This window comes from Lathyrus oleraceus, chromosome 6, assembly GCF_024323335.1.
Source record: "Lathyrus oleraceus cultivar Zhongwan6 chromosome 6, CAAS_Psat_ZW6_1.0, whole genome shotgun sequence".
Lineage (NCBI taxonomy): Eukaryota > Viridiplantae > Streptophyta > Magnoliopsida > Fabales > Fabaceae > Lathyrus > Lathyrus oleraceus.
Window position 1 is genome coordinate 481,788,730 of NC_066584.1, and position 12,944 is coordinate 481,801,673.

General features: G+C 33.0%; 2 protein-coding genes across 3 annotated transcripts; one reads left to right on the forward strand and one right to left on the reverse strand.

Annotated features, from left to right (window-relative positions):
* Positions 1-775: 775 nt before the first annotated feature.
* On the forward strand, positions 776-2,688 carry LOC127096383 (uncharacterized). Its single transcript, XM_051034961.1, has 4 exons — positions 776-1,033; positions 1,135-1,479; positions 1,603-1,785; positions 1,888-2,688. The coding sequence occupies exons 1-4, from the start codon at positions 776-778 to the stop codon at positions 2,686-2,688; spliced, it is 1,587 nt and encodes a 528-aa protein (XP_050890918.1).
* A 2,599-nt stretch (positions 2,689-5,287) lies between these two features.
* Positions 5,288-9,627, reverse strand: LOC127098540 (cysteine--tRNA ligase 2, cytoplasmic). 2 transcript variants are annotated; one of them, XM_051037154.1, is made up of 10 exons: positions 9,452-9,627; positions 9,142-9,323; positions 8,908-8,971; positions 8,083-8,244; positions 7,619-7,789; positions 7,257-7,538; positions 6,992-7,117; positions 6,162-6,383; positions 5,959-6,075; positions 5,288-5,872 (listed from the first exon to the last, which is right to left on the reverse strand). In XM_051037154.1, the coding sequence occupies exons 2-10, from the start codon at positions 9,312-9,314 to the stop codon at positions 5,525-5,527; spliced, it is 1,665 nt and encodes a 554-aa protein (XP_050893111.1). In that variant the 5' UTR covers positions 9,315-9,323; positions 9,452-9,627; the 3' UTR covers positions 5,288-5,524. The 2 variants fall into 2 exon arrangements, with proteins under 2 accessions (XP_050893111.1, XP_050893112.1); XM_051037155.1 differs by having other exon boundaries at positions 9,448-9,621.
* Between the last annotated feature and the right edge of the window lie 3,317 nt (positions 9,628-12,944).

Consider the following 12,944-nt stretch of genomic DNA (forward strand, 5'->3'; position numbering starts at 1 on the left):
GTTTTATTGACATTAAGTTTATCCATAGCTTAATGGTCATGAATTTACCGCTACACATATATACGGTTGAGGCTGAATATATTACAACAGGAAGTAGTTGCTCTCAATTAATTTGGATGAAACGAATGTTATAAGAATACAATGTCCAGGAAGATGTCATGACATTGTACTGTGACAACCAAAGTGCTATTAACATTTCCAAGAACCCTATTCAGCACAGTATAACTAAGCATATTGATATTCGTCATCACTTTATTAGGGATCTTATTAAAGACAAAATTGTTACTCTTGAGCATGTAACTACTAAGAAGCAACTGGCAGATATTTTTACTAAAGCCTTAGATGCAAATCAGTTTGAAAAATTAAGGGGAGAATTGGGAATTTGCATGCTTGAAGAATTATAGCAATTACTGAAATGGAGATATGAAAATCAAATTTTCTCTTCCCTCCACTTAATGATGCACACAACTCAAGGACTATCATTACAACTTTTCCTTATTTTTTCAACGTTGCACCCTAGTTAGTCTAACAAAATGATTCACGTTACCTCCTTTATTCACTCTATCAACCTTACTCTCAATCACTTTCCTCTCTTTATCTTCTCTTTGCATTCCATACCTAAAACGTCCAAAATGTCTCAACCTTTTGTCTACACTCCGAGCAAGCACTCCAAAGAACAATCAAACCCTAAAAATATTGATGTTGAGAAAGATCTCTCTCTGATGTCATTATTGATGTCGTTCCCCTCTCAATAGTTCATATCCATGCAACTCCTATGAGAAAGGCTAGAACTTCTGCTTTGAGGAAAGGAAAGCCCTCTAAAGTAAGTACCTACTCCTCTCCTTCCATGACTGCTAGAAATGTAAAAACTCTTGAACCCTCTACTACAGTAAAGAAACCTCGGTCTATGACTAGTTTGTATCTTGACCCCATTATCGTTGGACCTAATGTTGGTATTTCTAAAGATTGTCATGTTATAACAAATGTTATGGAAGATGTTGAAGCCTCTGAAACCAGTAATATACCTAGATATGTAACTACTTTGAGTAAATCTAGCATGATCGTTGCTGACAGAGACGACGTAGAAAAGAATATTCGTGTGTTAGTCTCTCAAGTGTTGGGTATTAACCTAAGACTAATGTCGTGTCGGATGTCTCCACATCCTTGGCTCAACCTGATAACACTACTGAGACCCCCATGGATAAATCTGATGTGAATGTAACTACTCTGTCTCCTGAAAAATTGAAAGACAAAGAAAGCTTTGAATGGATGACATGTGATCTGGCCAACAAAGATGAAAACTCTATTGAGAAAAAGGATCAACACACTAACATAGTAAATATTGAGGATCTGGGCTCTGATGATGTTCCCATCGGTCAAAGACTGGCTCTAGGTATAGCTAAAAGATTGAAGAACAGAAAAGGTCAAGTTATTGAATCCTCCAGCACACCCTCCAAATCTATCAGGAAAAGAGCTAGTGTTGGCCATACAAAAAGATGAAGCAAGGTTGCTACTCCCGTGTCCAAGAAGAAATCCCTGAAGAGGAAGGAAATTCCTTCTGAGTCTAGTGAGTCTGACTGTGATATCGAACATAATGTTTAGGACAACATTTCTACTACCAAAAAGCAAGCATCTGGGAAGAAGATTCTAGCAAATATTCCTGAAGTTCGAATTGACAACATTTCCTTTCACTCTGTGGAGAATGTTGAAAAGTGGAAATTTGTTTACCAAAGAAGATTAACTCTGGAAAGGGAACTGAGTAAAGATGCTTTTGATTGCAAAGAGGTGATGAGCTTGATTCAAGAGGCTGGACTAATGAAAACTATAACTGGTTTTGGCAAGTGCTATGAAATGCTTGTTAAATAATTTATTGTGAACATCTCTAAGGAATGTGACAACAAGAGGAGCAAGGAGTTTAGAAAAGTGTATGTCAGAGGAAGATGTGTGGATTTTTCTCCTGAAATAATCAATAGGTTCTTGGGCAGAAATGAAGAAGAACCAGCTGAAATAGAAGTCTCTGACAATGTCATCTACAAAGAGATTACTTCTAAACAAGTAAAGGAATGGCCAAGGAAAGGGAAACTGTTTATAAGTTCCTTGAGTGTTAAGTATGTTGTTCTCCACAGAATTGGAGCTGCTAATTGGGTTCCAACCAATCACACTTTCAACATTATTACACGACTAGGTAAGTTTATTTATATTGTTGGTACCAAGTCAAGTTTTGAATTTGGATCCTATGTATTTGATCAAACTATGAAGCGTGTTGCCTCTTATGCTGTGAAGATGCCAATAGTTTTTCCCTCCTTGATCTGTGGTGTTATCCTGAGTCAACACCCAAGTATCTTAATCAATTCTGACAATACCTGTAAAAGGGACCCTTCTCTCTCATTATATTATAGGTTTTTCCCTGGAAAATATGTTCTAGACATTGCCATGACATCTGGGCAAACACCTTTCAGGCCTACTTATAGAACATGCATCCTTGTTGAGCTAAAAGATACTTGCAAGACTTTGGATGAAACTATCAATAGTTATACTGAAAGGAAAAACAAGATTGAAATGTTGATAAAGGCCTTGTCTGAAGAAGAAGGAAGTTTGAAAGGTGATGGAATGGATGAAGAAGAGGAAAAAGAAGAAGGTTCTGATGCAAGTGATGATGAAGATGCTACTAGCAATGATGAGGACTGAAGCACTCTGGTTCATTTATGTGTTGATTACTCTTATGTTTTTTTGTGGGATGTGCCCTGAATATTTTGTTGCATTTTAAAAGTGCTCTTGGTTATGTTTGGATTGTAAACTCTCTTGGTTGTGTTTTGCTAACTTTGCTATTTTGGTTAGTTTTGTCAACTTTATGGCTAAAAAGGGAGAGTAGTTATGTATGTGGTGTTGTTGTTTGATGTTTGCTCTGCTTTTTAGTCGTTATCCCTCTTGCCCTTTGAGGGGGAGCATGTATGGAGGGGGAGTAACTCTTGGGGTAACTCTGCCTCTGGATCTGCTACTCAAGGGGAGCGTGTTTCTTTCTTTTGTTGTTACGAAGGGGTTGGTGATGCTAATGATGCCAGGAACAATGTTCTGACATCCTGTCTAAAGGGATTTTATGTTTTCCCTCTTAGGTATGGCCTTCGTGGGAGATAGTTTGAGGCATGTTTTTTGCTGCGCCTGCATCTGGTGTTCTTGGGAAAAAGGATTTCAGGTGTTTACTTGTTGGTTTGATTCTATGATCCTTACCCTCATTCTTGTTGGTCTTTGCAAAGATTGTTTTAGGCAAAATTTGCCAAAGGGTGGACTGTTAGGTCTGATATGTAGTGATTTACTGCATTTTGGTAAAAACAAGTATTATTGACAGATGTTGAACAAGATGTCCTGACATGTTGGTTCAACTTTGGAGTGTGACCTATTTTTAGTATCTTGTGAAATTTGTATTCTTTAAAGATATATTTGAAGATTTAGTTCACAAATTATGTAGAGTGTTTTCTAATAAGCAAAAGCCTATTGTGTCTTGACTTCTTTACGAAGTAACGATGTCATAACATTTTAGGAAACATCTTATTTGATTGAGATCAAATTTGTAGAAGATTGTGCAGAGATCTTGGATCTACTGTAAATCAAGCTCGAAGTCCATGTCTCACCACTGCTATAGATCGTTTCTAAACCTAAGGAGGCAACGAAGCAGTGCAGAATATTGTCTAAATTAGGGTTTCGTGTCTGTGCATTGTGTGAGTCATTCAAGTATCTCCTCAATACTTGAATTGGACTTGGTTTGTTGAGTTGTAACTAACAACCCCTCATAAGCTTTTAAGCAAGAGCGGATTGTGTTTTTCTGCTATAAGTTGTTATATGGTTGAAGGGAAGTGAGAGAGGTCGCATATCTAGGAGAGTCTTAGATAGAAACATCTACGGGTAGAGATTAGGTGAGAAGTCTGTAAAACCTGAGGTTGTTCAGGACTTCAAACTAATTATGTGATAGTGGATTTCCTTCCTGGCTTGGTAGTCCCCATATGTAGGTGACGTTGCACCGGACTGGGTTAATAACTTATTGTGTTATTTCCTGTCATACTGTTACTTAAATCCTAATATTATTTGTGGTGTGATTATGTGTTGACCCTGGTGTCGTGACATCGTGTACCACATCAGGGATCTACTTACCAGAATTTCAATCGACCAAGACATGATTTTGCTAACATGTCCAAAACCAGCAAGTTCGACATGAATTTGAATCAACTCGTTGATGGCAACAAATTCGTGGATACGAGTTCGAAACCTAGAAACATCCTAAAAAAATAAATTACAAAATAATTTTTTTCATATAAAAATGTGTTAGAAAAATATAAGAAAATATGTTTTTACATAAACACTTACATAAGTCGTTATGTTGGCGACTGTTCCTCTATGCGATTCATCCATAGTGAGTAGAGAAATTTTGTCGTGGTGTTGCAGATGAAGAAGAGACATTTTCCCATAGCGACGACGACGAATCATGTTTTCAATATTTAATGAAAAGAGATGTGAAAAAATGAATCACGTCACACCTCTATTTATAAAAAAAAATTACACAATACACAGGCACAAGACCAATTGACGCCTCCTCTCATTCTTTACACACAAACGTGAACAGAAGTCAATTCAATTGACGTTTCCTCTTTAAATTTAAGGGTAGGCATTAATCATCTGACACCTATGTGTAGAATAATTTGAGAATTAATATGTCAGTTATTTTAGAAATTAAAAAAAAAACTAAATTATTTGAGTAAAAAATTCTGTAAGTGGTAGTAAATAAAAAATAAATTTAAAAAAAAAGGAAAATGAAGACGTTAGAGAATCTTGACTTTTGACCCTTTTTTAATTTTAAAAAAACAAAATAATAATAATACTAGTAAAAAATATATTTTATATTTTCTTCAACTTCAAAATTGTAAAAATGATCAAAAATCAATGAAAATCTAGTAAAAAAAATTGGAGAGTGTTACACTGTGTCCACCCCATTTTTGTAACAAATTTTCATTTAATATATCGCCTGTACCAATTTTTCATTTTCTAAAATGTGTTGATATAAAAGTGAGTCGGTATCATGAAGATAAAGATAAAATAATGTCAGTGTTCATGGATGATATTTTTTTAAAATAAGGAGAAAAAAATCTAAAATCTGTTATAGACAACTTGTTCATTTAAAATTTCTACTTATTTAGATGTATAACTAACGAAAATAAAAGATATTTTCACAAAAGTATAGGAGAATGCTTCAATAATCAGACTCTAGTTTCTAAAATGATTCTTCAGCTTCAATGTCTACATATCAAAACATTAAATCATTTTTATAAGAAAATTTTCAATCACTTTGTGAGACTCTATGTTGTCACCTCAAAAAAAATATATGTAAAATGATAAACTTCCTATTCTAAAGAACTCCATGGTCATAGCTTCAAATTGATATACAATCTTGAAGCCTCGTAATAAAAATAATTGATAAATTATAACATAGTTTCTGTATTAATCATATAGCTATAAAGGAATATTAATTCAACCTTCATGTTGAAGATGAATGTGGTCCATTCCCTTTAGGTTCCGCAGATTTTTCCTCCGTTTTTTGACCGACGGCAAGTGTTGACAGTTTTTCTTCTACTTTAGGTGCCTTGTCACCTGCCGAAACCGCTTGGGCAACAACCGGTTCGCTTGGGATGCAAGGTCTCCAAATTGTTTCGTTGCCGACATCCATAAGCGCGATACCCTTTGCTGTTAAACCGGTCCTAACGTCATCACTCTTGGCAAAATCCTTATTAATCCTAGCTTGTCTTCTTTCTTCAATCAGACGTAGCACTTCGTCTTCTGTCAAATCGCCTCTCTTTAACGCCTTATCTTTCAACTGCTGCAGAACCTGATGCACAAATAAACATCATCGAAAGATTAGTCATTTCTAAAGACTATGCACGATAGATAAGATTGTTTAAACAAATGTGTCACCTCGGCATAGGACAAAGTGGACAATAATCCTAGTACACTCAAAACTTTATTAACTTCTTTCTCAACTTCCAATAGGGATTGAACCAATTGCAATTGTGCTCTTTTCTGCATCTTTTTCTGCAAGCCAAAATACACAATATATTTCAGAAATTACTGACACGCATTTAAGAACCAGGCATACAAAAACTTGCAGAGTAAAATACCTTCAGCATCTTCAAAGAACTGTTCACGAATTTCAATGCCTCTTGGAGAGCGCCGGTTAGTATTACCGGTGTCTGCAAATCATCTGACATTTTTGTTTGAAACTCGACATTTAACTTCTTAATACACTCCTTGGCAGCATCATTAATTTGAGGCACTTTTTCTTTCTTCTCAGTATCCTCTTGTAGAAACGGTGATAAAGCTTCTCTACAATCTTCAAGAGTCTAACGACCAAATAACAAACGTTAAGAACATCATAAAGGCTAAACAATTTCTCTAGTGACATAAATAAAGCATTTCAATATTAACAGGAATTTCTAGCTTTCAATATTTTTTTTGTAATAGATATATTCAAACCATAGCATGACTGTGGTAGAGTTGAGAGAATTCATTGTTGCAACAAGGACTTGAACTTATGTAATTTTACATTTTATCTTGGCCTTAATACAAGTTTATACCAAGTGAGATACCAATAATTTCCAATGGCATACGACTCATAAGATCTATCCAGCAGAACTTAGACATGTAAGATAGTCTGAAACAAGCCCGGATAAACAGAGAGAGCGTGGAAGCATTTTCCTTCATAGACTATAAGTAAATGTCTTATCTCTAGAAATAATCCAAGTAGCAAGCAAGAAACTTTTGCAATTCTATCTTGAAGACGTGATGAAAGCCATTTATACCAAAAAAACAGCAACATTTAAATGAACACGGCTCCAAATTAGAACATGTCAATAACAGTGCGACTATCAACCTTGAGAGATGAACTTACCTATAAACACCTAGGAAATGATGCAGAATTTCTGAAACAGATTACTAAAAAGCTTCTTACCTGAAATATATAATAAACAGCATCAGACGATGTCTCCAGTTGTGCAATGGAGTAATTTAGCGGAGATCTGTAATGAGCACTAATCAAGAAATGTCTCAAAGCAAGTGGATGGTAACGCTCGGTGATCTGCAAGAGAGAAAAAATCAAATGAAAGATGTGAATAATGTTTCCATTACAAGATCAGCATCATGTAAAACAAACCTACAAAATTTTGAAACTGAAGAAAATATTATAAAACATGAAAAGAAGTTGATCAAGGCCTAACCTGCCGAATAGTGAAAAAATTGCCCAAGGATTTAGACATCTTCTCATTGTTATTAGTCACGTGCCCGTTGTGCAACCAATAACTGATACGGCTCTCTTTGTCCGCAGCCCAGCTTTGTGCAATCTCATTTTCATGATGAGGAAAGATCAAATCAATCCCACCACCATGAATATCAAATTTATGAGATAAATAACAAGCACTCATTGCACTGCACTCAATGTGCCATCCCGGCCTACCGGGACCCCAAGGACTGTCCCAGCTTGGCTCACCTGGCTTAGCAGCCTGCAATTACTATTAAGAAATGAGCGACATCGCAAATATAACTGAAAATATGTTAAAAGAACTGGCAAGGTTTCTTGCACCTTCCACAATGCAAAATCAGCCGGGTGACGCTTTCTTGAATCGACAGCCACTCGTTCCCCTGCTCTATTATGTTCCAACCTTTGTCCTGACAGCATGCCATAACTTGGGAATTTTTCAACAGAATAGAAAACATCTCCTTCAACCGCATATGCGTAGTCATTGTTGATAATCTGCAGAGAATCTAATGATTAACCTCCGCTCAAATACTTAATTAATTCATTTGAACAAAAGGAAAACATATCATACTAGAACCAAAAGGAAAGACAGAAAATCTAACGAATGTAAAACACTTTATGGAAAATAAGTGATGCAATGTAACTAACATAAAACATCATGCAAAACTGTCAACATTGGCATTCCATTGAAAATTTGAAATGAAAGTAATGCAACAAAAATATTTCCACTTCGGCGAATTCCTCTAAAACGTAAGCAAAAGACAGCAATCCAAGTAGCTGAGTTAAACCTGAGTAATCATGTCCTTAATCTCACCAACGTGGTCAGATACGCGAGGCTCCTTAGATGGTCGCTCACACAGAAGATCGGACATATCAACATTATACTCATCGCAAAAGCGGTTGCTTAACGCCAAAGGATCCTCACCAGTCTCGTTTGCTCGCTTAATTATCTGCAGCAACGCTGATATTAGCAATTTTCAATAAGCACAAAAGAATCATATAAGAAACTCAGGTAAAACAGCACCAAATCAGCATCAATGTTTCAAGGACAAATGAACTCAGTGCAATTTGCAACATTAATTGACAGATGAGTTATCATGTATCAAGCAGGAACACTGGCATTGCTATGAATTGGCTCGTTGTTCAAATTAAAATTCAAAAGAGCCCCTTAAGTCTGAAGTACATAATAATAACAATATGATGAAGAAGATCTCAATAACAACAACAAAATAAAAACAGTTCAAGAGAAAAAGAAGCCACCAAATTGAACACTAGCGAACAAATATCACAAAGGATGGAAAAAGTTCTAGTATATAAGAGACTAAACCTCACTACATTTCCGAATTTAATTTATAATATGAAAACATTGGGAGTGAAAACTTCTCTGTAGAAGAATAATACCAAACAAAGTTTTGAGAGCAGCTAAAAACACCAAGCATTTCGAAAAATTTCTTAACCAATCCGGTTGTCACAGATCACAAGATTGGACGACAACGGGATTAAAGATCTAAATTTCCACCTATCCTAATTATGATAAGAAAGAACAATAGAGAATACTACTGAAGCTAACTAGGAATTACACCAGCAGGTTATACAACATATATCCATCTCACCTTGTCATCAACATCAGTGAAATTCCGCACATATGTCACCTCATATCCCAAATGTTTAAGGTACCTGCATGTATTCATGTTAAGCACAAACATCAGAGTCAAAAACCCTCAACCCCAATTCTTCCTTAAAAAACCAAAACCAGATCAAGCAAAATGCAGATCTATCCAAAACAAATAGGATACACTTTAAAAATTGAAACTGTGCAAAGAAAAAAAGAGATTGAGTAATGAAACCTGTAGAGGATATCAAAAGAAACGGCAGCACGAGCGTGACCGAGATGACTGTAGTCATAGGCTGTAACTCCACAAACATACATGGAAACCTTGCCAGGCTCTTTGGTGGTGAAGATCTCCTTCTCATTGGTCATGGTATTGTAAATCCTCAACTCAACTCGTTCCTCCGCCATGGCCACTCTCTGAACACCAATCCATTACAACATAAATCATGATTCGCGTGGAAGATTTCATGAGCAAAGAGAGAATCGAAACAATCAATAAACGCGAAATTATGAAATTAAGAAGAAGTTGATTGAATATTACTTACGAACGGAGGTGGAAGCACGGCGGCGCGGGGGAGAAAGGGGCACGATTAGGGTTCTGCGTTTACTTGTTTTTCAGTTTCAGTGTATAGACACTGTTTTTTTACTCAATATACATACGTTTTCTTTTAGAGGGATAAACGGTGAACAATCCGATGCCCTTGATTTAATTGGATATTCATACTACTTCCTCCATTTATTTTAAGTGTTCTTTTTTTATTTTTTAGACATATCAATATCAAAACAAGTAGGAGTAATAATTGTTATTACTTTTTAAAGAATAATTATATTATTTCAATGATATCCTTAATTTTTTAGAAATTTATTTAATTTTTTATCTTCTCTATAATAAATAATTATGGATAATTTTGACAATATAATAATCAATATTATATTGAACATTGAATTTTAAAATGACACTTAAAAATAAATAATTTTTTTTTAGAATATGACTTTTAAAAAAGAATGGAAGAAGTATATTTATTATAGATATCTCAAAATTTGTCTAACCTATTTTAAAGATGCAAAATATTTTTATTATCTACTGTCAATATATAAAATTTAAATATCGTTATTATTATATTTTAAACCAATTAAAAATTAATTAGAGAGCTAATTAGAGGATTAATTTCATATCATAATTGATAATTTTCATTTTTTAATGTAATAATTGCGGCATTTAAGTTTTATAATATATTGATAGTAGATAATAGTCTATCATATTATTGCAACCACCTTTTGTTAATTAATAACAATGAAACACGTAAAAACATTTTACATTTACTATGTATCCTTATGTGAAAGTCACACGGACAAATGGAATAACTTTTTTAATATAGTTTGGGTTTGGATTTTCCCCCATTATAAAATATGAAGACGGGTCAGGTAATGTGAACATTAGTACCCACCTTGAATCCGTCCGTTTATTTTATTATGTACATTATTATTTATTTTTGATAATTTATAATATTTAATATGTGGTCAATGTTTTCATATTTTAATTTGAATTTATTATTTAAAATATTTGAAATGTATATATGAAATTTTTTAGATTGTTTTATTTTATTATTTGTAAATTTTATTTTATTTTGGAAAAAAAAAATTTATTAAAAAAAATTGATTTCACTAAATGAATGGTGGTATGGCGGGGATACCCAAACTCAACCGGACTCGTTTAGGACGGGTTTGGTTTTTGATTCACCGTCCCCGTTTGGGTTTTGGATAGGGAACGAGGATTGTTTGGGGATCCGGGTTTGGGTTTGGGGAGGTAAAAATCATTCCTGATTCGCCATGTTGTCATGCCTATTACCTGGTTAAACTTATTGTCATATGTCTATCACGGTTAATTTGATTTTGTTAGATGATTTAGTTTGATTGATGGTTTTGCAGGTGTTGCTTCATTTTAATACCTTGATTTTGAAGATAATTGTTTATGAATGTGAACCAATTATGTTGTTTTATTGTTTTTTGATATGAATATTAGGTTTAAATTTATGTTTTTGTGGAATTGTGTAGTTCATCTATAATGATTTTGGATTTGTTTTGATGTTTGTAGATTTTGTGGTGGAAGTAAAATTGATATGCTGGAAAAAGAAATATCTTTGAGAACATTAAAATAGTGTTTTGCAGTGTATTTCTACCATTGTAAATTATTCTAACCCACTTTTTATTTTATTTTCAATTCCCCTTTTTTTTTTGAGATGGGTATTGTTGCATAATTTAAAGGTTATTTTCCCCCACCATTTATGTTATTATAGTAAATTCGGTTCTTTGTAAAGGAGAGTTATATGGTTATTTTCTTAACCAATATGTTGTCATTATCTCATGTTTATGGGTGATTTTTAGTGCAGTCTTAAGAAGAAATCAACAATAATTATTTAAATGATTTTCAAGTTGCTTTAAAGCAAGTATGTTGAGCATATTTTGGCTACAATAAAATTTAATATTTAAGTTGTCCGTCTCTCTCTAATTTTCCACTTCCTTCCATGTTTAAATTTTTTGTTTTTCGACCTGTATTATCAATTTATATTTACTATTATTTTTAAGTTTAAAAATTTTTTCAATTTCTTATTTTTATGATCGTCTATAAACTAACTATCTAAAAAAAGTATATGCCATTATTTTTAATTTTTATTCATTTTTTATTTACATTTAAAATATTGATAAAATTATTATATTAATTAAATAATTGTTAATATAAAAGTTATTTTACTAATTGAAATTTTAAGATTTTTTTAATAATAACATAATAAAACAGACAAAATATCCCTAATAATAATAAAAAATACATGATACAAAAATTTGTTATTGACACTAATAATATACTTTCTACTATCTATTTTCACTTATTTAATTATTAAATTATTACTAATATTTTATTATATTTAATTATGTTATATAATTGATTTTAGTTCTATTTAATTTTGGTGTATTTATAAATAATTTAATATTTTATAAAATATGTATATTCTAAAAATTTGATAAGTGTGTCTTTATTTTCTATATAAAATAATCAAAAGAAATTTTAAATGTGTATAATTGATTTTAATGTGTTTGATTTTTTCTAATTTGATTAGATCTCAAAAAAAAATAGAATTTTAAATTAAATGTTTGATTTTTATTATTTTCCAACTTCCTATTTTTATGACACCCTACAAACAATTGCGCTCCAAAATCATATCCCACAAAAAAAAACGTATCATATGCGTAGGCACGGGTTCGATACTAATTTGTATGAAGATAAAAATATTTTTTTATTTTTTAAGTTTTTAAATACTCTTTAATTTTAGTGATATCCTTAGTGTTAATTCTCAAACCCAAAAAATCATGTAAATCCAACATCACAAATAGGTCACAGATCTATAAAACCTAAAATAAAATAATAAATCAATTATGCATTATTGAACAACACAAAACCTGCAGTAGATAAAAATCTACAAACGGGTAGAAAACTACTCCTTATATGATTGGAGATTAAGAGGGAAGAAATCGGTCACACATTTGGTGCTTTGGTGTTTTGGAGATTAAGAGGGTAGAAAACCTCTTTTAGCGACAACTTTTTTAGTCGCTAAATTAGTCACAAAAGTTGAGTTTTACACGTCATTTGCCACATCAGCAAAAATCGACGTCGTTACTGACAATTGGATGAAAATGACTAATGTGGTTCAATTTGTAGAATTAAGAGACCAAAATGTTTTTTTATGTTAAGGGACCAAAGTGGACCCCGAGTTAAAGACAAGGGACGAAAAATGGTACTAAACCGAATAATTTTAGATTTTGCAGACAATATTTAGGAGTGCATTAAAGATCTGCGGGATGGTGTATATGTTCAAGATCATGAATCTTGGAGATATTCCAGCCTTGTGAGTTATATGTAGTTGAAAAAAAAATCAAGAAATATAAGTGTTTAACTTAGTAGTAAGTTTTATGTATTTGGAATTTAATATGTGGTTATCATCAATACAAAAGGACTTTGTGTTGGGAAATAAGTGTGAGTTG